Raw genomic sequence first — 25,429 nt, 5'->3', positions numbered from 1 at the left:
AGCGAGAAACAGGACTTGTTTCTGAAAAAGAAACCTAGCCTAACCCTCAGTTTTTTTAGCAGGTTATTGACATGAAGTTTAAAAGAGAGACAATCATCAAGCCAGATACCAAGGTATTTGTAACAGGCAACAACTTCAAGTTTTGTTCCTTGCGTAGTTACAATATCTAAAACAGGCTCTGGTGTCTTTTTAGCTTTAGAAAAGAGCATTACCTTGGTTTTATCCACATTTAAAAGAAGCTTTAATTCAGAGAGCTGAGTCTGAATAGTGTTAAAAACAGCCTGTAATTTAACAACAGCCTCCTTAACGGTGGGACCTGCACAATACATCACAGTATCATCCGCATAGAAATGTAAAGTAGCTTCATCCACATTATCACCTACGCTGTTAATATATATGGAGAATAAAAGTGGTCCTAAAACAGAACCTTGTGGTACACCATTAGAAATGTTTAACCACTCAGAAGACAGTCCATCAAAGTGAACACATTGGGACCTTTCAGAGAGGTAGTTCACAAACCACCCCACTGCAAGGCTGGATAGGCCAATACTGAGTAGCCTCTGCTTTAAGATGAGATGATCAACGGTGTCAAACGCTTTGGAAAGGTCAATAAACAGAGCTGCACAACTCTGCTTATTATCTAAAATACTAGTAATGTCATTCACCACTTTCATTGTGGCAGTGATGGTGCTGTGTTTCTTTCTGAATCCTGACTGATGTTTAGACAGGATGTCATTTGTACATAAAAACTCCTTTACCTGTTCACTCACTAGGCGTTCAAGAACCTTAGCCAGAACTGACAATTTAGAGATTGGCCTATAGTTATTTAAAATAGTTGCCTAGGCCAAAATAGACTTATTTAGCCATGTTTCAGATAAGACAATGACGTCAGCGTCAGTCGATTTTGCCCAGATATGGACAAAATCTAGTTTACCTAACAGACTGCGCACATTCAAGTGGATGAAACCCAACCCAGACCTAGCTTTAAAATCAGCAGGAGTAGCGATCTGACTATTACTACTGGGCGGACCAGGGTTAGGTTGTACATTTCCTGACAGTAATAACAACAACAAAACCAGGCATCTTTTCCTCTTAAATGACACACATACATTGTCATCTAATTTAGAAACACCGGAAAAGTCTGCGAGAGTGTGATTAGAGCTTAAGAAGCAGTCCTGAAGAACCATCATCGCAGGGAAATAAAAAAGACAAACATATTTAGTCGAGCAGATTGACTGTGACAAGGCAACCGGTAATTGTTTGAGCAACACATCCGAACCTTTGCAGGGGATGCCCACTGCAGGTGGCAGAACAGACCTGAATCCAGTAGTCTTCTCAGAATGACTAGAGATCTTCTCATAGTCCAAAACAGTTAACAGGCACAGCAGAATCCCAATATGGGCCATTTTCCCAGACCAGCACAGCATCCGGATAGGCGTGCAAGCAGGCCCGAAATGTGGAGGCGCTCCGTTCTCCTCGCGATATCCCCGGTGCAGAACCTCCTCAGTAGGCCTATAGCAGGATAGGCGAAGCAGGACCAGCTCGAGGCGTAGAGGCGCTCCGGTCTCTCAGCGATATCCCCGTGGTAAAACGTCCTCGGCACCGTAGAACACTAAGTATCTGCTGTCTGTTTGCTGTAACACTAACTACCTGCTGTCTGTTTGCTGTAACACTAAGTATCTGCCGTCTGTTTGCTGTTACACTAAGTACCTGCTGTCTGTTTGCTGTAACACTAAGTATCTGATGTCTGTTTGCTGTAACACTAAGTATCTGCCGTCTGTTTGCTGTTATCAATCAATCAATCAATCAATCAATCAATGTTTATTTATATAGCCCAATATCACAAATGTTACATTTGTCTCAGTGGTCTTCACAGTGTGTACAGAATATCAGTATGACAATACGACACCCTCTGTCCTTAGACCCTCACATCGTAAAAGGAAAAACTTCCAAAGAAAACCCAGTTTAAAGGGAAAAATGGGAGAAACCTCAGGGAGAGCAACAGAGGAGGGATCCCTCTCCCAGGATGGACAGACGTGCAATAGATGCCGTGTGTAAATTGAAAAGATAATACATTTGCAACATAGGTAGTCCAAATGTTTGGAAATGCATGTGTGTATAATAGGAAGATGAATCCACGAGGATATCCATCCAGGACCGATGATCTAGGACCACAGCCACGACTCGCGATCCAGGACACAGGACCGCAGGATCATCCATGACTCCGGATCCCAGCGTATAGAGACACCAAAAAGAAAGACATTTGGGGAAGCTGGGTTAATCGGAACATGAGAGTACACGGGTATAGACAGAGAGAAGGAAGAAGTAAGATGTCCCCCGACAAACTAAGCCTATATCAGCAAAACTAGGGGCTGAATCTAATCAGCCCTAACTATAAGCTTTATCAAAAAGGAAGGTCTTAAGCGCACTCTTAAAAACGGATAGGGTGTCTGCCGCCCGAACACAAACTGGAAGCTGATTCCACAAATGTGGAGCTTGATAAGAAAAGGCTCTGGCTCCCATTGTACTTTTAGAGATTCTAGGAACAACCAACAACCCTGCATTCTTGGAACGCAATGCCCTAGTAGGACAGTAGGGTATAATGAGTTCGTTAAGGTAAGATGGCGCCTGCCCATTAAGGGCTTTGTAGGCGAGAAGAAGAATTTTAAATGATATCCTTTGTTCTATAGGGAGCCAGTGTAAGGCAGCCAGAACAGGAGTAATGTGGTCCCTTTTCCTAACATACCCTAGGGACCAGAGGGTACAATGGTTGGACATTTACTACCGGCCGCGGTATGCCTAGTGTACAGGGTCCATATAACCGACTTAATGCATAGCGGGAAGTCGGTTATATAGACATCAACAGAATACGTGTTTAACGGTGATTTAAACTAGTTTATGCGGGGAAAAGAGTGCTCAAAATCGGATTCAACAGGCCATCCACACCGACTCCCATTAAAAGTGATTGAAATGTACAGGAATCTGTCCATTTCAATCACATTTGATGACCCGTCCAGGGTGACTTTCTTCCCCAGGAATTAGTGTCTGAAAGCTGGCTAACATTACTTTAAATACAGTGTGCACATGGCTTTATTACCCATGAAATAGTGTGTGAAAGCTGGGTGAGTTTGATGTGAATTTAAGGAAGATATGGCCATTTCATCCACACCTCACGACTCCCATTAAAAGTGATTGAAATGTACAGGAATCTGTCCATTTCAATCACATTTGATGACCCGTCCAGGGTGACTTTCTTCCCCAGGAATTAGTGTCTGAAAGCTGGCTAACATTACTTTAAATACAGTGTGCACATGGCTTTATTACCCATGAAATAGTGTGTGAAAGCTGGGTGACTTTGATGTGAATTTAAGGAAGATATGGCCATTTCATCCACACCTCACGACTCCCATTAAAAGTGATTGAAATGTACAGGAATCTGTCCATTTCAATCACATTTGATGACCCGTCCAGGGTGACTTTCTTCCCCAGGAATTAGTGTCTGAAAGCTGGCTAACATTACTTTAAATACAGTGTGCACATGGCTTTATTACCCATGAAATAGTGTGTGAAAGCTGGGTGAGTTTGATGTGAATTTAAGGAAGATATGGCCATTTCATCCACACCTCACGACTCCCATTAAAAGTGATTGAAATGTACAGGAATCTGTCCATTTCAATCACATTTGATGACCCGTCCAGGGTGACTTTCTTCCCCAGGAATTAGTGTCTGAAAGCTGGCTAACATTACTTTAAATACAGTGTGCACATGGCTTTATTACCCATGAAATAGTGTGTGAAAGCTGGGTGAGTTTGATGTGAATTTAGGGAGGGAGAGCAGCAGCAGCAGCCGCCGCAGCAGCAGCAGCAGCAGGCTGTGACCCTGGCGGAAATACATTGATTGTTTTAGCCAGGAATAAGTGTTTAGAAGGCGGGTAAAGTGTTCCTGCAGCTCCTCCATGACGGTAATAATGATTAGAAATCATTTACAGGGCAGAAAGCTCTTTTTAGAAGTGAAAAAACGATTTGAAACCGTTTGAAATGACTGGCGGGTGCTGATGGAAAGCAGGCGGAAATAAATTGATTGTTTACCCAGGAAAAGGTGTTTAAAAGGCGGGTAAAGTGTCCCTGCAGCCCTTTAAATACAGTGTGCACATGGCTTTATTACCCATGAAATAGTGTGTGAAAGATGGGTAAATTTGCTGTGAATTTAAGGGAGATATGGCCCTTTCAAACAGGGAGATGTACAGGCCTTTATTACCCACGAATTAGTGTCTGAAAGCTGGCTAACATTACTTTAAATACATGGTGCACATGGCTCTGTTACCCATGAAATAGTGTGTGAAAGCTGGGTGAGTTTGATGTGAATTTAAGGAAGATATGGCCATTTCATCCACACCTCACGACTCCCATTCAAAGTGATTGATATGTACAGCACTCTGTACATTTCAATCACATTTCCCGACCCGGCCAGGGTGACTTTCTTCCCCACGAATTAGTGTCTGAAAGCTGGCTAACATTACTTTAAATGCATGGTGCACATGGCTCTGTTACCCATGAATTAGTGTGTGAAAGATGGGTGAGTTTGATGTGAATTTAAGGGAGATATGGCCATTTCATCCACACCTCACGACTCCCATTAAAAGTGATTGAAATGTACAGGAATCTGTCCATTTCAATCACATTTGATGACCCGTCCAGGGTGACTTTCTTCCCCACGAATTAGTGTCTGAAAGCTGGCTAACATTACTTTAAATGCATGGTGCACATGGCTCTGTTACCCATGAATTAGTGTGTGAAAGATGGGTAACGTTGCTGTGAATTTAAGGGAGATATGGCCATTTCATCCACACCTCACCACTCCCATTCAAAGTGATTGAAATGTACAGGAATCTGTCCATTTCAATCACATTTGATGACCCGTCCAGGGTGACTTTCTTCCCCACGAATTAGTGTCTGAAAGCTGGCTAACATTACTTTAAATGCATGGTGCACATGGCTCTGTTACCCATGAATTAGTGTGTGAAAGATGGGTAACGTTGCTGTGAATTTAAGGGAGATATGGCCATTTCATCCACACCTCACCACTCCCATTCAAAGTGATTGAAATGTACAGCACTCTGTACATTTCAATCACATTTCCCGACCCGACCAGGGTGACTTTCTTCCCCACGAATTAGTGTCTGAAAGCTGGCTAACATTACTTTAAATGCATGGTGCACATGGCTCTGTTACCCATGAATTAGTGTGTGAAAGATGGGTGAGTTTGATGTGAATTTAAGGGAGATATGGCCATTTCATCCACACCTCACGACTCCCATTAAAAGTGATTGAAATGTACAGGAATCTGTCCATTTCAATCACATTTGATGACCCGTCCAGGGTGACTTTCTTCCCCACGAATTAGTGTCTGAAAGCTGGCTAACATTACTTTAAATGCATGGTGTACATGGCTCTGTTACCCATGAATTAGTGTGTGAAAGATGGGTGAGTTTGATGTGAATTTAAGGGAGATATGGCCCTTTCAAACAGGGAGATGTACAGGCCTTTATTACCCACGAATTAGTGTCTGAAAGCTGGCTAACATTACTTTAAATGCATGGTGCACATGGCTCTGTTACCCATGAATTAGTGTGTGAAAGATGGGTAACGTCTCAACACGAGTGACACGGTCTGTCAAACACAGTGGACAAATGAGTTCTTCTTCATCTGCAATGCTCCAGATTGAATACAGCGTTCAATACACTGTACCTGAGATCTTCAGATACAGTACAACAGCATTGTGGAATGCATATATTGTGTTTAATTCAATCAAACAAAATAGCCCCAAGGCCTTTATTGATCGAAATGCTAAGTTATGTAACGCAAGACACATTGAGAGCATCATTGCGAAAGGGAATGCAGCAAAATAATCGTTTTTTTCGATTACGTTGTTTTCATAATCGTTGCAAGCCAAAATCGTAATAGAGATTCAAATATGATTAATTGCACAGCCCTAATTCAAACCTTATTTAAGTAAAAGTATGCAAGTATTATCAGAACATTTTATGGCACCCTCTTATGTCATAGTAATGATGGTGCTGTTGAGATCTTCATAGTATCAAGTGAATACTTAAAACGAAAGTTAGTTATAATCAAATATGATCAATCTTATTCTTGTATAAACCCATAATGAAAATGCTTCTTGATGGTTTTTGAATATGTATGGAAGAGCTCGACGCTCGTGAAATGTCAACAGGGCGGGGGAGCCTCGCTGCGGGGAAGCAGTGTGTGGACCTGTCAGGGATGCTCTGATCGGATCGAGTGGGCGGGGCCTATGGGGATCTTCCATTTAAAGTTATGTTTAAAACTCAGTTAATGGGGCTCATTCATCACTGGCGCTTCCACCAACAACAACCAACATAATTGTTGAATTCAAATGAAGTACATTATTCAAGTTTACATTAACTTTGGATAATAACACGGTAGAAATGAGCGGAAGCGCTCTCTTTTCCTCTCTCCCCCTCTCTCTCCTGACAGCCTGTCAGTATCTCATGCAGCTCATTGATCCAGTAATGAGTGACCCGACAGTGAAGAATAAATATATGTATAACTAGTTTAGCTTGTTCCAGAGGTAGATCAAATAGCTAAGTGTGTTAGGTCTAACTCGTGTGTTTTGCTCCGCTCACCGGTCCGTCACAGCGGGCGGAGCTGCAGGATTTCTGCTTCAGACACGTTGCATTCCGCTATTTTATTGTCATTTTCGGACACTTTAAAATACTGCCAGACCGGTGAAGCCATTTTGGAGAGCTTGTCATGTATTTTACGTCATGCGATCGGCTCTCACGATTGGCATTTTTAGAGAGCACCGATCGATCGGCAGAGAGTGAGTATCGGTCGATATCGATCAGCGGTCGATCGATCGGAGCATTCCTAACTTACATGATGCCGAATTTAACAAACAAATTTAAATAATTGGTTGAAACAGCATAATAATAAGGATGATCGTCCGTTCTGTGATTCTCCAGAACACACATGGCCAGTCCGCCCCTGTGTAGAATGTTATTTCAATGAGAGATGAGCAGATCGCCACTGGGCTTTCAACTAAAGACACAGCCACGCAGAAACTGCGTGCCAGGGGTTGCCGACCCCTGCCATAGAATATGTCTGGTCATGTCCAGTCCTGTGCATCAGAGGCCATGCCCAGTTTCCACAAATATGGGTGTGGAGGAGTTGTCTTAGGTTTTTCTATCCTGTTTTTGAGCATAAAGACACTGGCGGATGGGGAGGAACTTTTTTCTTTTTGGAGAGAGTGAGAGAATCCACTTCAAGACACTGGTACTTGCGTACCATGCTGCGAATGGATCTGGCCCTTCCTACATCCAGGACATGGTTAAACCGTACACCCCAGCACGTGCACTCCGCTCTGCATCAACCAAACGGCTCGCTGCACCCTCGCTGCGAGGGGGACCCAAGTTCCCATCAGCAGAAACAAGTGGGTTTGCTATCCTGGCTCCAAGATTGTGGAATGAGCTCCCATTGACATCAGGACAGCAGAAAGCTTACACACCTTCCGGCGCAGACTGAAAACTCATCTCTTTCGACTCCACTTCGAGCGATAGAACTATTAACAAAGCACTTATATACTAATAATAATAATAATAATTCCTTACATTTATTATAGTGCTTTTTCAATGACTCAAAGCGCTTTTACATAAACACACATTACACATATATCATACATGCAATGGTCAGATACTGTGGACAATATCCACAGGAGCAAGTTCAGGTGAAGTGTCTTGCCCAAGGACACACCAGCTTTACAGACGCAGCAGCGGCGGGTTTCACCCCTTGATCTGATGATCATTGCACAGCGCACTGCGCCACACCGTCCATCTTCACGCCTCGAGGTCATCGAGGCGCTTTTACAAGTACACATTAGTATCATACATGTACTGTGGACAATACCCACAGGAGCAAATCCGGGTGAAGTGTCTTGCCCAAGGACACAACGGCCTGACTTGAAATGGTTTTGCTCTATGAAACCTGATGTACTTATATGATTCTGTTTTCTTCAAGTTTTTATTTTGTTGGTCGAACGCACTTATTGTACGTCGCTTTGTATAAAAGCGTCAGCTAAATGTAATGTAATGTAAAGAGAGGTGGGGGGGGGGTTCCCCTGGCATGTGTGTAGACCCTGTGGACATTTACTACAGGTCGAGGAACGCCAAGAGTACAGACATGCTGTTCTTCCCCAGAGCACAATAAAAATATGATGGTGCTACATGGATAGCCAGTGCAGGGGCCTTCCACGTGGAAAAAAAATCGGAGACGGACGAGCTTTCCCCGCAGAGATATAAAATGTTAAAGTTTCGCGTAATTCGGGACAATTTCACCAGGGGGCGTAATGTCCACTAAGTGGACATCGTTGTCCATAAAGTGTACAGAATAATGTCAATATCACGTACATTAATGCATAGAGTGGTGTCCATGAAATAAACATTGCAAATAAGTGTTTAAAACGTGCGGAAAACTGTTTGAAATGTCGGGAAAAGTGAATACAGACCCAGAGCACAGGTGGTGCAACACCTGACTTTTCAACCCAGGAATAAGTGTTTGAAATTGGGAGAGAGTGTACACAGAGAACAGGCTGCAGCAACTCACTTTACAATCCAGGAAATATGGTTTAAATCGCGGTAAAAGTTATTTAAATACATGTCTATTATACATACTTTAATGCACAAAATTGTGTCCATCCACTCGCATCATCCGGTACCAACTCATCATTATCCACTCCCATCATCCGGTACCAACTCATCATTATCCACTCCCATCATCCGGTACCAACTCATCATTATCCACTCCCATCATCCGGTACCAACTCATCATTATCCACTCCCATCATCCGGTACCAACTCATCATTATTCACTCCCATCATCCGGTACCAACTCATCATTATCCACTCCCATCATCCGGTACCAACTCATCATTATCCACTCCCATCATCCGGTACCAACTCATCATTATCCACTCCCATCATCCGGTACCAACTCATCATTATCCACTCCCATCATCCGGTACCAACTCATCATTATCCACTCCCATCATCCGGTACCAACTCATCATTATCCACTCCCATCATCCGGTACCAACTCATCATTATCCACTCCCATCATCCGGTACCAACTCATCATTATCCACTCCCATCATCCGGTACCAACTCATCATTATCCACTCCCATCATCCGGTACCAACTCATCATTATCCACTCCCATCATCCGGTACCAACTAATCATTATCCACTCCCATCATCCGGTACCAACTCATCATTATCCACTCCCATCATCCGGTACCAACTCATCATTATCCACTCCCATCATCCGGTACCAACTCATCATTATCCGCTCCCATCATCCGGTACCAACTCATCATTATCCGCTCCCATCATCCGGTACCAACTCATCATTATCCGCTCCCATCATCCGGTACCAACTCATCATTATCCCCTCCCATCATCCGGTACCAACTCATCATTATCCACTCCCATCATCCGGTACCAACTCATCATTATCCACTCCCATCATCCGGTACCAACTCATCATTATCCACTCCCATCATCCGGTACCAACTCATCATTATCCACTCCCATCATCCGGTACCAACTCATCATTATCCACTCCCATCATCCGGTACCAACTCATCATTGTCCACTCCCATCATCCTGTACCAACTCATCATTATCCACTCCCATCATCCGGTACCAACTCATCATCATCCACTCCCATCATCCGGTACCAACTCATCATTATCCACTCCCATCATCCGGTACCAACTCATCATTATCCACTCCCATCATCCGGTACCAACTCATCATCATCCACTCCCATCATCCGGTACCAACTCATCATCATCCACTCCCATCATCCGGTACCAACTCATCATTATCCACTACCATCATCCGGTACCAACTCATCATTATCCACTCCCATCATCCGGTACCAACTCATCATTATCCACTCCCATCATCCGGTACCAACTCATCATTATCCACTCCCATCATCCGGTACCAACTCAACTGTGGTGTAATATTAGAATAACATTCAGCAATATATACTAAAATGTGTGTTCAGTTGTTGGTGAGTTTTTAAAAAAGAGGACAAAGTAACTAATTTTAACAAACTTTATTCACAGAAATATATATATATACATTGACACTTTATAACAGTATAGCATTGTTGACTCATCCAGCACAAGGGGACTGATTTGAATAACGCATTGCATATTTGCAAGTTGGTCACTGGCTTGTGCACTGGTAACAATGTCTGTATCGGGTGAAGTTGGTGCAGAGTCTGGCACCCTCTCTTCACCCATATCTGAGGGACTGTGTTCGGCCATTGCCTGTTCCCTCTTCGCCGCTCTCCAAGCGTTGAACTTTAAGTAGAAGTCTTCGTCTGACATCTCTGATGAAGCATTGGGGGAGTCTTGGTAGGGAATGGGGATATGCTCCTCTCCAGAGCTGTCACTGTCAATGCCCCCCAAATTGTCTTCACTTCCCCCCTTCTTCATTGTCTGATGGTTCTTCTAATGCTGCTGCCGCTGCTTGCAGTGACTCTGAAGAGCAGCCGTATGTCCGCAGTCTCCTTCAAAGAAGGATTCTTGAAATAAAATGCGTCCGCAGTCACTCACTCTTTGGCGGTTGCCTGGATCCTGAAACCTCTTCGCATTATCTGCGTGGAATGTGCGGATGTCGGTGAAGTTAATGGGACCTTTTAGTCCCACATCAGCCCATGCCAACCTCAGGAAGTAGGCAAGGTTCCTCGACGGGTTCTTCCCCGCTGTGTATAGGAAGTAGCGGTTCTGGGTGCAGGTCAGCGTCTCCTTTATATCCAGCCACCTCTTCATCCATCCAAATTCTTCTATGGTGAGGTACAGCTGCGCTTCACCGAACGCGTTGGCCGTCTTGTGGTTGCTTACCTGTTATGACAGAGGTAGAGAGCGTCAATACAAGTATCAATCATGCACAACATGTTTATCACTGCCAGAATAAACTTTTTTTTTTTTTTTTTTAATAGCACTCACGTGGATGAGGTAGCCAAAGGCAGTGCCAGTTGTCTCCGCCTTTCGGACCTCGGCATTGGTCATGTTCGAGTAGACCCCCGGACGGTGGCCATAGATGCAGCTCCAATGGAGGGTCAGGTACCCATAGAGCAACAGCCGGGTTGCGGTAGTCGGATTGCTGGCCATCACGTCCAGGAGCTGAGGGATGCGAGTAGTGGCCGCAGTCAAACATGCGATGATGTCTTTATGGCTCGGCAGACCTTCCATCTTGACCCGCTTCACCTGCATCTGGTGGATAACCACCTTCTTCCTCAGGGACTTCAGGATGGCAACAAGTTCCCGTTTTTTTACAGTCATGTCATTTTGGTTGAGCCTGCTCCCCTTGCATGACATGTATTTGACAAAGTGTGCTATATTTTTTATATAGAAGTCAGAGGTCGTGACCTGTAGGCTCGACTTTATCGGGCTCCGGGACCAGCTGTTGGCAAAGGAAACCGCATCAGTACATTGCGTCAATGTGGAGAACACACACAATGATGCCGACATCATGGACAGTTTTTGATGTTACTCACCCACGTATCAAATCTCTCTTAAAGAGCCAGTCAGACAGGCGCTTGAAACCGTGTGCCATGAAGGTTAGGAACGATTTCACTCGGCTTATCTTGGAGACTGCGTTTTCTTGGAGACTCACCGTAGGGTCGATGCCCTCATAATGCTCCCGGTAGCCTTGCAGATACTCCTCTGTGAAACATAATACAGTATGTTAATGACAACACATTGTGTGTTACAGAAACTGCATTTGTGACATATTTAACACACTTACCCGTGATGTATGGGAATGTTATGTCCCGCATTATATTCCCCCGGCCCCTGCCGCTGAAAGAGGGGGAATTTATGGGAGGGGAGGTTGACGAGGCCTCGGTATCTCAGGATGCAGGTTCTGAGGAGCTGGATACAGGTGTCTGTTTCTGAGAGGTATTTCTGAAGGAGGCAATGGGGGACTTGCTGCAAGAGGGAATGGGAGACTTGCTGCAGGGGAGAATGGGGGACTTGCTGCAGGGGGGAATGGGGGACTTGCTGCAGGAGGGAATGGGGGACTTGCTGCAGGAGGGAATGGGAGACTTGCTGCAGGGGGGAATGGGAGACTTGCTGCAGGGGGGAATGGGGGACTTGCTGCAGGAGGGAATGGGAGACTTGCTGCAGGAGGGAATGGGAGACTTGCTGCAGGAGGGAATGGGGGACTTGCTGCAGGAGGGAATGGGAGACTTGCTGCAGGGGGGAATGGGGGACTTGCTGCAGGAGAGACCTTAGGACTTGGACTGCCTCTTTTTCGTTGACTCTGTCCGGGGTCGTTTCTTTAGATACACCCGCTCTTGTTCCTCCCCATCCTCTTCATCGGACTCATGCATGTCCTTGGCCCTCTGTTCCCTCCTATGTCTCTTATGTTTTATCCTCTGCTGCAGCTTGCCGCGCAGGGATTTCACCTCAGCAACATATGTGTCCCTCTGAGCCCTCATTGTGTTTGCCTCCATCCTCCATTTCTTACAGTCTGGGTTGTCACATTCAATCACTGGGGACAAGGGTGGAGGTTGTGACAGGACCTCATCACCCACAGTGTCCACATCCCAAGAGGTAATCATTCCTACTGTGGGGTTTGTCAATCGGAGTTCACGAAGCTCCCGTTTTGCCACTTTTATTTTTACTTCATTAACAACCACATGTATTTCCTCCCGGGACAGCTCAACGTGGTCTTTGTGTAAGTGGCGGTCCAGCCTTGTCCCGATGTACTCGCATCCTGCAATGATGCAGGGATGGAGCCTAATGTTTGTTCGTCCATTGGCCAACAACAGAATAATTCTTCTTTCATCTGCATTATTCACATTATGATTCCTCTGCAGGTGCTTGCTCAGGACGTGGTAGGAACTCTTGCAGATCGGACATTCGCTCGCCATCCCATCTGTAAGGATGAAACATATTGTTTGTTTAATCCATTGAATAGATATAGGTGATGTATATCACGTCGGTGGGGGGCTCCACCTTCATTCCAACAAAGGACCACTGGTCTCAATTCATAGTCCAGTGATCAGAGTCACACCACGGTTTGATATAGCGTGGAGGTGGGGGGCTCCACCTTCATTCCAACAAAGGACCACTGGTCTCAATTCATAGTACCCAGTGATCAGTCACACCACGGTTTGATATATAGAGTGGAGGTGGGGGGCTCCACCTTCATTCCAACAAAGGACCACAGGTCTCAATTCATAGTACCTGGTGATCAGAGTCACACCACGGGCATGAGGCATAGCATGTCGGTACCGGGAAGTGCATAGAAGAATGCATAGAACCGGGGGGGGGACAAAGAAGGAAATGTGAAAAGACTCAAGAAAATAGCACTCAGCAAACTGGAGAGACCCCATGTCAAATCTCTCCAGTTTACAGCAATCATCGTGCGAAAGGTGTCCCATTTAGGCACTCATTAGGCGGGCAGAGATCCCTGTCATCTTTCGGCCGTTTCCTCCGGAGCATTGTGCCAATGTGTGTGTGGATAAACGGGCCATCTGTGGACACTCGGTACAGGGAAGTGTACCAGGTAAAAGGAATTAATATAACCAGGGACAGAGAAGGAAACGTGAAAAGACTCAAGAAAATAGCACTCAGCGAACTGGAGAGACCCCATGTCAAATCTCTCCAGTTTACAGTTGTCCCATTTAGGCACTCGTTAGGTGGGCAGAGATCCCCGTCCTCCAGGCAAGGCGGGGGCCAAAACTGGGTGAAATTGACCGAAATGTTAAAATAAATCAAATAATTCATCCATGGAAAGATACATGAAAGTCAAAAAAAGTTTCCGAAAATAGTCCATCATAATGTGGGTAGAGTCCCCTGACAACTCTCCTTGCATTCCTCCAGAGGCAGAAAAAGTATGTTAACTTTTTTGGAGAACCATGAAGCGTTTTCAGCTCCGGCTCGGAGCTGGAGCCTGAAAAGTACCGGTTTTTCCTGTTCACACCGCAGTGGCACCGCCTCTTAGCTCCGGAATCCGGTTCACTTCCAGCTCCAAAAAATTGTCGGTCTAGAGGCAAGAGCTTCGGAGCTAAGAGGTGGCATCGCTTACGTCGAGGCGTGCAGGAAACTAAACCCACCTCCCCTGAACATGGGTCGACTGTCATGCCTGCCTACAAGCAGTAGTGCCTATAAACACACTTGATAAAGTCAGGCAACACTAACCAGGCTTCGTGTGGTTCTGTTTATTTTACCTTACTTTGACCATCCGTTCACTGTTATTGATCATTGTGGAGAGAGGCAGACGTGTTGTTTTGTATTATTGCACCTATCGGATGGAATCAATACATGGGCTGCACAGGTTGTCGTGTCCGACTATCACAAGTAGAATCATAATAAAAATACGCCGGTAAAATGTGCCTGTAGAAAACGGTTTATGCCACAATAGGATAGCAATAGCAAGTAGTCAGTTTAGCTTCGGTTGCTATGCCAACATCACCCATTTTATACCAGAGAAACTTTCATAACAGCGTTGTGATACCAAACAGTGTCAATTCAGACTGACACACATTCACTTAGGCTAAGAGGAACTGGGGATATGCATCAGCTGCTTGTGTGAGTCGGACAGTGAATACTTTAGAGCGGCCGCTGCAGTGTGAGCTAACCGGGAGCTAACGGGAGAATAAACTCCCGTGGAAGAGCAGCCAATACTGCAGCGGTCGGTAAATGCCACAGAAACACATTAATAAACAATGAACCACGGCACTCTGGAGAAAAGTATAAGGTTGGAGAAGTCGTTATTTAATTTAATCTGGCTTCGTGTGATTAAAAGCAACACGATCATTGACCCGACGCAGTTCCCCCGTTGTTGTTGTTGTTGTTGTTGTTGTTGTTGTGAGCGCCGTAATGCCGTTGGGGAGCAAATCAGCGATGAAAATGTTGACGCCATGGCGCGGCAGCACCTGTCGGGCCCTCGGGGCGGTGTGAACAGAGCGGGAGCAGAAAAGGGAAACCGGAGCTGAACCAGAAAAGCTCCCACTCTGAGCTAGAAAAGGAAAAGCGCTGGTGTGAAAGCCGCATCAGTCGTTTTTTCGAGATTTTTTTTTAACTTCATTTTATATTATTTTAAGATATAATTGACCATATCCTTTACTTTTTTTGGCTTTCCACGGTTGGGGGCGCATGGCAGCCCGCCTATTAGCTCCCAAATTCGGCCTGGAACCTCCAGGAATTGTGGGATAAACAGGTTTTTTGTCACACTTCCAGGAGACAGACCGCGAAAACCACCTCTCTGTGGCCCTTCACAGAGCCCCAAAGGACGGACTAAGCAGCCCCAGCATGTCTCCCTAACATGCGCACTTCCATAACTTCGCCTACCATGAGACCCCGGGCCCCCGTACTTAAGCCCTCCCCCACGGACTAAACCCAGATGTTCACACCCTACAGAACATCATGCCCCTGGAAACCCTTTGCGGTGATCTACCCTCCACATCCATATTCGGCCTTCTTCATGGCACCCCCCCCTGTGCTGGAGGTTCACACTTTAACTGTTTTGTCATATTTCGTCTTTCCACAGGTGGGTGCGCCTGGCAAAGCTGTGTACCCAAACTCAAGCACTCTCACTAAACACATAAGGACATCCGGGTAAGACCTTAGTGCCCCAGAGTGACCCTGGTACGCCATGTCGTTAAGTGAGCTCAGTAATGTACTGCACAACATCACATGGGTAACATGAGCTCTGTGTTGCCCTGCAATATCACATTTGGTGTATTTCCAAAAAGCTGTGAAAATACACCTATATCTGTCATGTCCTGTAAAATAGCATTTTATGTTTATTTCCATCATTCAGGCAAATACACATATCTTTGTCCGCTCCAGGAGCTTCAAAGTGCAGACTCCTGAGCTCCGTCATGTCCTGTAAAATATTATTCTTCCGACCGCCAAGCACCGGCACGTGGACCCGGGGAGGAGGCCCTGCGATGGCGGGTCAAATTTGCTGCATAGAGCATGCACAAAAGCGCAAGTCCACACACTCTATTAAAGGTAGGGTGGGTAAGAATGGAGAAACCAGCTCGAGTGCGCTAGAATTTGAAAATACACAACCGGGAAAAATCTGCCCGTTCCTTCAGAATTCTTTACAGAGCCCCTCCTCCAACACACACGAACGTGCATGTGACCAATGAGGGCACGAGATAAGTTTGTGCACAGATGGAAGGCTGACAGGCAGGTAGGCCATCCAGTTATTTTAGCCGGGCCGGCTCAGATGATTGGTCGTGCTTTTTACAGTACTACGGCTTCCACAGATGACATTTTTTTATGTATTTATTCTCAACGCATTTAATGTATTCATTGCCATCGGGATGTTAAAGATCAAATGCAAAGCTTCCAAATATGCTACATTTTTATAGAAATGTTGTTTTTAAGACTGCCTGTATTTTTTATTTAATTTAAGTCGAGATAATACACCCGGAAAAAAAGCTTTTTATTGATACAAAACTCGACCCAAAGCCGTCTGAATTTCTGACATGTCATTCCCAGACGCGTGACGTCATTTTGGCCAAACAGTCTCTGGGCCAAATATCCCGACTCGGCAGTCTCATGCGCTGTTCACATGTCAGCGGTGTTTTTCGAAAAGAAAACTCTGAATTATATCCGCGAAATCACGCAAAACATGGGTTATTGTTGTGCTTTCGGATGTACGAACGGTGCGGGATCTGGGAGAATTTTTCATTAACTTCCCCAAGACAAAATCATCTGCCGAAACTGGATTATTTTAGTGAATCGTGTTGGCTGGCAGCCGACAAAATGGAGCAAGTTGTGATCTGACCACTTCGTGTCTGATGCATACGATGTTGATCCTGCCATCGTCAAGTCTGTTGGTGGAGAAGCATTTAAAGTACATCGGAGGCTGAAACCCGGAGCCCTCCCCTCCATATTTGAGCACAAAAAACAACCGAAAGAACGAAAAAGCCGGGCAATGCAGAAACGCTAAAGAATTGAGGTAAACCAATTTTGATTTGATTTCAAAGCGCACGGAGCACAGAGCGGACAGCAGATAACGGAATTGCAGTTTTATTGCTTATAGATGATCAGAACATTTCAAAGGGGACACAGCCCCATTGGATATTAACCTATGGATTAACTACATCATCGTTTTTATGGTTTTAATGCCATTTTAGACCAGACAAAGAGGAAGGTAAGCCATGTTAGCCTAGCTCATGTTAGTACCTAGCGCCACTTGTTTTGATGTACGTTTTTGTTGATAACCTCGCGAGTTTGTATCCTTCAGTGTTGAGGTGCACACCGTTAGATTATGTGTCTTTACGATCATAAACAATGTGTTGGATGTGGAGCTAGGATAAGTAATAAGGGAGCTAGGAGTGATTTTCGGTGCAGTAATAGGTTAGCATTTTTCGCTCTGGGCTAATTCAGAGGCTCACTGTTAGCATTGTGGGTTTTTTTTTTAAATAAATGAAAAAGATCAGTTAAATTAGTTTTTCCCCGTTATATGGAGATAAACTATTCATAGTATATTAAATATTAAGGTTCCTTAGAAGTCATTTCCTGCAAATGACGCGATTTCGGGTCCGTGGGGCCTAAGAGGATAATAGAGTATGTTTTATTTATTTTTTCGCAACAGTTGTATTTGGATGGAATGAATACCTATAGTGATAATTCCTCTTCGACATCAGAGGCTCGTATAGATATGGTTGGATGTCGACAACATACTCCAGATCTTGGGTGGCCTCCGACTCAGAATCAGACATGATAACGAAACTAAGTTGTACTATCGGCGGAAGCAGCTGTGAGCGATAAGCCCGGTGGAAATATGTTTGTACACTCTGACGTCATGCGACGCCATCTTGCGGAGACGAGCGGCTGAGAAATAAATCGTCGGAATTGGTGTTGGGGGTTGAACAAAATAAATATTGCGCATTGCCAGACGCATATTATCTCCGATTTTAATACTGCAATATCTTAGATAGTGTTGTAGCTATATGATTTCGATTTTACTGGCAATTATAAAAAAATATTTGCATTTGATCTTTAAGAGCATTCCATGGAATAAATGTATATCTGAAGTGAATTACCTACCCCACCTTTAAGATGTAAAATATGATTTGACCAACAATGTGGATATTACATTAATTGAAGTAGGCTATCAAGGCATTGCTAATTCCTGGCTACATATTTCACAGATGCTGCGTAATAATGCCCTGCCCCTGCATCTTCTATTTCAATCTTTTTAGCAGATTTAGCGTTTTTAGTGAGAAAGAATTCCGAGATACTTTTTTGTGCCATGTCAGTTACTCGTCACTTGTGTTGTGCGTCACGTTGAACGTATCAGACTATAAACTAACTAAAAAAACATATATATTGTTGTTCTTCCCTGAAGCTAAATAATGTATTATATAGTTTAAAATTATCATTTGAATAATAATATAAAATATATCTCGGGCACAAAGAAATGTAATCAAAAAATATATATCAAAAAATTAAATGTGCAGCCTGCCTGACGCTAGGGGGTGCTGCAGCGCCCTCAGCACCCCCCTTCCAGCGCCCCTGGTCTAACGTGTTATTAATGTGATAATAAAGTGTTACTGAAGAGTTTAAAGTGTTAATGAAGAGTAAAGGGAACATACCTTCTCTGTGTATCCGAAGCTCAGGCTGTGAAACAGCGTTCGGTAGTTTCTGGAGTCTCTTGTTCTCCTCTTTGGAAAGAAACAGCTCCTCCTCGAGCTCTGCTATTGTTTGTTCAAACAGAGCAAATATCTCTTCAGAAGCAGCAGTGACTTGCTGCTTCTTCAACGACAGCAGCATTTGGACTTTACTCATGTTTCCTAGATCACCTTTCCCTGCAGACTCCGTTAAACACACCGTTTCTCTCTCCGTCAAACTCTCAATCTGACTAGTGTTGCTAACGGGTTTCCAGCTAGCATGCTAAGCTAGCTCCTATAGTCCGAGGTAAACGCTCCAGAAAAAAGAGCACAGAGTCCGTTCAGACGTTTATCCAGACACACAGATGATGGATCAGTAGAGCTGGAGCTCACACACACTTTCTCAGGAACACAAGAGAGAGAACCGTAGCGACGAGACGCCACATGCAGGGCTCGAGTTAAGGGTGACTGTGAGGCAATGGGAGCTGAAACTCCCACAAGGAGGGTCTGAGCTCACGGATGCAGTGACATCATACTTCTTCTTCTTCTCTTGCTTTTGGCGGATTGCAAACAACTTAAAAGGTGCATACCGCCACCTACTGTACATGAGTATGAATCATCACATCATTCCAACTCTTTAACTTATGCTCTAATAAAAAATTAAATAAATCAATAAAACCATGAAATAAATAAAGCAAAAACAAATCTATGTTCTTTCCGGTCCTAATGTTAAATTATTTTTCATCAGAGAGGGTTTGATGCGCTACCTGAATACCTACATATGCATTGTATTGCATTGAACATAAATAAATCTTTTTTTTTCATATACATGTGTTTGTCAAATGTTTTAAACAAATGTTATCTGAATTGAATATTTAGTAAATATTTGAATTTCAAGCACCAGTAAGTACTGCCCCATAATAAGAACATTTGAGGAAATATCAGATCATGAAAAGAAAATCTTTCTAATAAATTAAGCGAATATCAAAGCTAACTATAAACATAAATACTAAAGTGTAAAACACAGCAAAACTATATTCATAAATGCAACTGCAAAATAGTGTGGACAATTGTAAACATGGATGGAGGCTAAAGTATCCACAACATAAAATAATATATTAAAATATAACCTCAATCTTTCTTCTAGACGTGTTAAAAGCTTGCTTGAATGGGTTATAGGTTTATTTTGTTCTCTCGTCTTTGAAATATATAAGGAATGTGTTGTTTGAGTCTAGTAGAACGAGGGTATTACAATTGAGCAATTTCTACATCTTAATACTATTACAAAATAAACATGTAATAATGTTTTAAAGGAGGACCTCAAGCTGGCAAATTAAATTTCTTGCTTTAAATCTCTTAAAAGTATAGGGCTTTTTCCTAACTGATTGTTTGTTATTGCTTTATAAATTCATGTATGTTTATATCTTCTCTAAATCAAGATTATGTGAATCTGATTTTTTTCTGTTGGGTGCAATTCATTATCAACAAGAGATAAGATCCAACACTTCCCTTGCTTTGGTTCTTCTTCCTCATGCATTGTTTTGTTGGACCTATTCTTGGTTATTTTAATCTCTCTCTTTGGACAATCTGATGGCCATGCTTTGTGATTCCTCCCACACTGACTATACTTTGATTCCTTCTCAGTTTTTACCGCTGCACAACTTATCCCTATATTTGCCACAAATCACCAAGGCATGTCTTCAGACCAAAGAACTGTGACCAAACTTACAACATCATCTGCACTGTATTGGCTTGGGTTCAAACATCCTCAATTGCCGTGTTCACACCGGAGTACTTTTCCCCTTTAGTTCCGTTAGTACCCCTTATATTGCGTTCACACCAAAAAGAGTACTTAGTGCCGGGAACTTTTACCCCCATTGGGATAAAATAGTGGGACTCCCAGTCCCCAACTACGGGGACTTCCGGTGGCAGTATACGTCGTGAAGTTGTTTGCAGCCTGCCAGTAAACCCAAAGCAGAAGAAGACGAAGTGACGTCAGCCGCTCATTTGCGTATTCTCCCCTCAGGGAAAAGTACTCCGGTGTGAACGCGATTTGTACTTAGTGCCCTGGGGCACGAAGTGCCGGCACTAAGTACAAAGTACGCGGTGTGAACGTGGCTAATGTGTAACTGATGTGATCCAGGAATACTTCGTCCAGCATCGAAGTCCATAGGGACTTGGCTTGGGAAACGGAAGGTCACCGGTACGAGTCCCCGAAAGACCAAGTGCAACCGATGTGTCCCTGAGCAAGGAACCTTTGACGACACTGATACCCGGGCAGTACATATGGCAGCCCACTGCTCCCAACACTAGGATAGGTGAAATGCAGAATGTACATTTCCCCTCTGTGGGACGATTCATGGTATATTCTTCTACATGTACACACTTCAATTGCTGTATTATTTACTCGAGGAACTTATACTATACCTAATTGTTTATTATATAATTGTTTTCTGCTACTTAACACCTCAACATTATATCTCATATGAAAATATGGAACTTTTTGTGGCACCATTTTTATTTTAAAGCTTATTTTACAGATTCAGATTTTTGTACAAAATAAAATCAACTCGTAAATTATTTCGTATTTCAACAAAAAATAAACTACCAAGCAGCATAGCCAATAATGTTATTAAAAATAGCTCCAACTTTATCAGCTTGAATATTAAAGTGATTAACAAATTGATAAATACATAATTATAACATATATATGATTTATTAATAAATTAGTACTTTTACATTTGGTATTTAGATGTTAACACTGCAAAAAGTATAATAATTTGTAATATTTGTATTCTTTCTATATCCCTGATAATCTTCAAAACCCTTTCTGGTACTTTGAAGGCTCTATCCAGACTGGTTATTTTCTGCATCAATCCCCATTATCTCTCACAACAACAAAAAACAACATCTTGGACATAACCGCAAGACTGTAACCTCTTCACATTCTGTTGAGATTGTGAGTCAATTACCAGCCATATCTTACACATCGCTGGTTTTGAATCACTGATATGACAGTTGAACTGGATGATGTAACATGCAGACACCGTCCTGCAGAGAGCACACAGCCCAACAGCAAGTTGTTGGTCTAGCGTAATTTTTTAACTTGCCTTACAAAACGTTTGCATTAAGACACTAAGACTAGCTGGTTCATTGTAAAGGTCAGTCCACCTTAAATGAACAGTGGGTGATCAGCAGGTGAAAGGCAGGACACAGGAACTTGGTCCTGAGGAGATGTAACGATTATTAAATAAGAAATAGTCGAGTCAAGGGGTCAAAGAAATGAACATTTGTGATTATTAGCGAATCGGTTGCAGATGGGTGAAAACAGGCTTAGGGAGTAACGTATTACATGTAACGGCATTAGGTCATCAGGACACAAAATAGGAAAATGTATTCCCTTACAGTTACAGAAGCAAAAACACTCCGATAACAGGTACATTTATGTAAAACAGGGCTCATTAACAGGATAGCAATGATACAAAACATTTAGAAATAAAGAACAATACATCAAATCATCCTATATGGAAACTTGGAGCCCTCAATCCAAATAAAATGGTTCATCAACAGTCAGTGGTTAACGTATACATCAGAATGACAAAAACATTAAACATATTGTCCACTTATGTTGATAAAGATGGAGTTCATTTAAGTCTTATATGGATGTTGTACAACAATGTTAATCCAGTCAGACAGATTTCTCTCACGTGTGAACAGTCATAAGACTTATTCAGCTTCTGTTTCCATGTGTTTAGCTGAGCTGCTGATTGGAGGCTCTGCCTCTCCGTTATCCTCAGTTTGAATTTCATTAAGCTGTGAGGACTGACGACCAACACACTTGTGCCTTTGGAAATGACCACGCCATTTAGATCTTTTGTCACAAACATTGCAGCTGTATATTTCCTCTCGTGTGTGGACTCTCATGTGTTTCTTTAGATTTCCACTCTGTGAAAAAGCTTTCTTACAGACTGAGCAGGGAAAGAGTTCCTCTCCTGTGTGGACTGTCATGTGTGCCTTTAAACTTCCACTCTGTGAAAAAGCTTTCTTACAGACTGAGCATTTGAATGGTTTCTCTCCTGTGTGGACTCTCATGTGTTTCTTTAAACTTCCACACTGTGAAAAAGCTTTCTTACAGACTGAGCAGGGAAAGAGTTCCTCTCCTGTGTGGACTGTGATGTGTGCCTTTAAACTTCCACTCTGTGAAAAAGCTTTCTTACAGACTGAGCATTTGAATGGTTTCTCTCCTGTGTGTACTCTCATGTGTGTCTTTAAACTTCCACTCCGTGAAAAAACTTTCTTACAGACTGAGCAGGGAAAGAGTTCCTCTCCTGTGTGGACTCTCATGTGTTCCTTTAAATTTCCCCTGTGTGAAAAAGCTTTCTTACAGACTGAGCAGATGTGTGCTTTCTCTCCTGTGTGGACTCTCATGTGTGTCTTTAAACTTGCACTCCATGAAAAAGCTTTCTTACAGACTGAGCAGATGTGTGTTTTCTCTCCTGTGTGGACTCTCATGTGTTGCTTTAAATTTCCACTGTGTGAAAAAGCTTTCTTACAGACTGAGCAGCTGTGTGCTTTCTCTCCTGTGTGGACTCTCATGTGTGTCTTTGAACTTCCACTGTGTGAAAATGTTCTCTCACAAACTGAGCAGCGAAAGGGTTTCTCTCCTGTGTGGATTCTCATGTGTTGATTTAGATCTCTTCTAAGTCTAAAAGCTTTCTTACAGACTGAGCAGCTGAATGGTTTCTTTTTAGCACTACGTTGTGGATCACTGACAGATTCTTGTATATTTTTCAGTGAGTTTGAGCCTGAGGCAGGTTCTCTGGTCTCCTTCCAATCAGCACTGTGTTCAGCGTCAGGTTCAGAAGAGTCATCAGTGTCTTCAGAAGAGTCTCCAGTGTGGTCCTCATTCTTTGGTTGTAAACTGCTCTCTGGATCCGAGTTCCTGGCTGGTTCTGGTCCTCGACAGTCATCTCCATCAGCTTCTGTTTCCATGTGTTCAGTTTGTATTTGATGAGGCTGTGAGGACTGAGGTTTCTCTTTATCATCTTCACTCTTCACAGAGTCAGGAGTGAAAGTGGACTTGGTGATATCAGCTTCCTCCAGCTCCTGAAGCTGCACTCCCTCCCGACTGATCCTGAGTTCCTCCTGTTCCTGCTTAATGTGTGGGGGGGGCTCTGGCTTCTCCTGGTCCAGACTGGTGCTCCACTCCTGCTGGTCAGGGAGAGGCTCTTCTTTAACCAGCTGCTGGACATCTGCAGGACACAGGAAACACACTGTTATATCAGTCTTGGACCTAGTCAATATAATTAGGTATGTTATTGAATTACAGTTTCCAGAGAAGAGAGGCCCATCGTCTCTTCCGCAATTATTAGGTGTGAGCGGAAGTGCAAAGAGGCCCTCCTCAGGATAATACAGTTAAGTCTTGTTATTTAGGTGGTTCATATCCTGACGGGGTATGAATTACACCTAAAGAGGTCATGAGATAATTACCTTTCCACATCTGGAACATATGTGGGTGTGTTGGCTAATGTAAGGGAAATTGTGTGTGCGTTCATTAAAGCTGCTATATATGATGTGAAAGACTTGTACTCGTTGGAGCATTACCACTATTGATTGCTTGTGTGCAAGGTAATGTTTCCTTATTATTATTGATTGTTGTACAACGAAATAATAATTAATCAACTATATCTGTGTTTGTGTTTTATTTTTTCCTGTTGTGAGTGCTGAATTGCCACAACAACAGTCAAAGAAAATAAATGAAAACGGGTTTTTTCTTCTGGTTTAGCACTAGCCACAATGTAAACAATGAATTGTATTTGGGATTGTTCACAGATACAATACGCCAGGGCTATTCAATTAGTTTGGAATGGGGGCCGGTTGATGAAAATGATCAGAAGCAAGGGGCCGGGAAAAAGATGGCTTAAAATATGAGCAATCATATTAAGAGCTTCAGATGCAGTACAACAGCATAGTGGAGTGCATATATTGTGTTTAATTCAATCAAACAACATAGCCCAAAGGCCTTTATTGATCTAAATGCTAAGTTGTGTAACGCAAGACACATTGAGAGCATCATTGCGAAAGGGAATGCAGCAAAATAATCGTTTTTTTTCCGATTACGTTGTTTCCATAATCGTTGCAAGCCAAAATAGAGATTAAAATACGATGAATTGCACAGCCCTAATTCAAACCTTATTTAAGTAAAAGTATGCAAGTATTATCAGAACATTTTATGGCACCCTCTTATGTCATAGTAATGATGGTGCTGTTGAGATCTTCATAGTATCAAGTGAATACTTAAAACTAAAGTTAGTTATAATCAAATATAAATCAATTATATTCGTATATAACCCACAATGAAAATGCTTCATATTTTATGATTTTCTATATTTACAGTATAAATAAACACAAGTGGTTTGTTAAGTTGAGTGTGTAAGGCCTATAATGGTTTCACTGATAAGGGAGAGACAGTTTCTTCCCACTTCCCTCACAGCAGTACACAGGGAGGGGGGCTCCTGCCTTAAGGAGGCCCCAAAAAGGTGGTTATGTCATAGCCATAGAACAGGGGTCGGCAACCTTTTTGATGTTTAGTGCCATTTAAAAATATATATTTTATCAACGTGCTGACGATCGTGAATTATCAAGTGGGGGGGGGGGGGGGGGCTGCTCTGATCGGATCGAGTGGGTGGGGCCTATGGGGATCATCCATTTAAAGTTATGTTTAAAACTCAGTTAAT

At 43.2% G+C, this 25,429-nt stretch overlaps 3 protein-coding genes across 4 annotated transcripts in view; all 3 read right to left on the bottom strand.

Annotated features, from left to right (window-relative positions):
* LOC117453948 (uncharacterized) overlaps positions 1-12,085 on the bottom strand; it is a 159,581-nt gene extending 147,496 nt beyond the window's left edge. Inside the window, exons 1-4 of one of the 2 annotated variants that reach the window (XM_071204567.1) lie at positions 11,858-12,085; positions 11,607-11,775; positions 11,056-11,512; positions 10,182-10,950 (exon numbers count right to left, since the gene is read on the bottom strand). In XM_071204567.1, the coding sequence (XP_071060668.1) occupies positions 10,558-10,950; positions 11,056-11,512; positions 11,607-11,775; positions 11,858-11,888 (1,050 nt within the window). In that variant the 5' untranslated portion in view covers positions 11,889-12,085 and the 3' untranslated portion in view covers positions 10,182-10,557. Of the gene's footprint in view, positions 1-10,181; positions 10,951-11,055; positions 11,513-11,606; positions 11,776-11,857 lie in introns of those variants that run through there. The other variant, XM_071204568.1, reaches the window with a different exon arrangement.
* An 87-nt stretch (positions 12,086-12,172) lies between these two features.
* Positions 12,173-19,171, bottom strand: LOC117453947 (uncharacterized). Its single transcript, XM_034092984.2, has 2 exons — positions 18,678-19,171; positions 12,173-12,991 (listed from the first exon to the last, which is right to left on the bottom strand). Exons 1-2 carry the CDS (start codon positions 18,868-18,870, stop codon positions 12,342-12,344), a joined length of 843 nt encoding a protein of 280 aa, XP_033948875.2. The 5' UTR covers positions 18,871-19,171; the 3' UTR covers positions 12,173-12,341.
* A 2,181-nt stretch (positions 19,172-21,352) lies between these two features.
* On the bottom strand, positions 21,353-23,780 carry LOC139434669 (zinc finger protein 583-like). Its single transcript, XM_071204559.1, has one exon. The coding sequence runs from the start codon at positions 23,682-23,684 to the stop codon at positions 22,419-22,421; it is 1,266 nt and encodes a 421-aa protein (XP_071060660.1). The 5' UTR covers positions 23,685-23,780; the 3' UTR covers positions 21,353-22,418.
* Positions 23,781-25,429: the final 1,649 nt, after the last annotated feature.

The sequence above is a fragment of the Pseudochaenichthys georgianus genome, chromosome 10 (genome assembly GCF_902827115.2).
Source record: "Pseudochaenichthys georgianus chromosome 10, fPseGeo1.2, whole genome shotgun sequence".
NCBI classification, from domain to species: domain Eukaryota; kingdom Metazoa; phylum Chordata; class Actinopteri; order Perciformes; family Channichthyidae; genus Pseudochaenichthys; species Pseudochaenichthys georgianus.
This window is presented reverse-complemented; position numbering and strand designations above follow the sequence as displayed.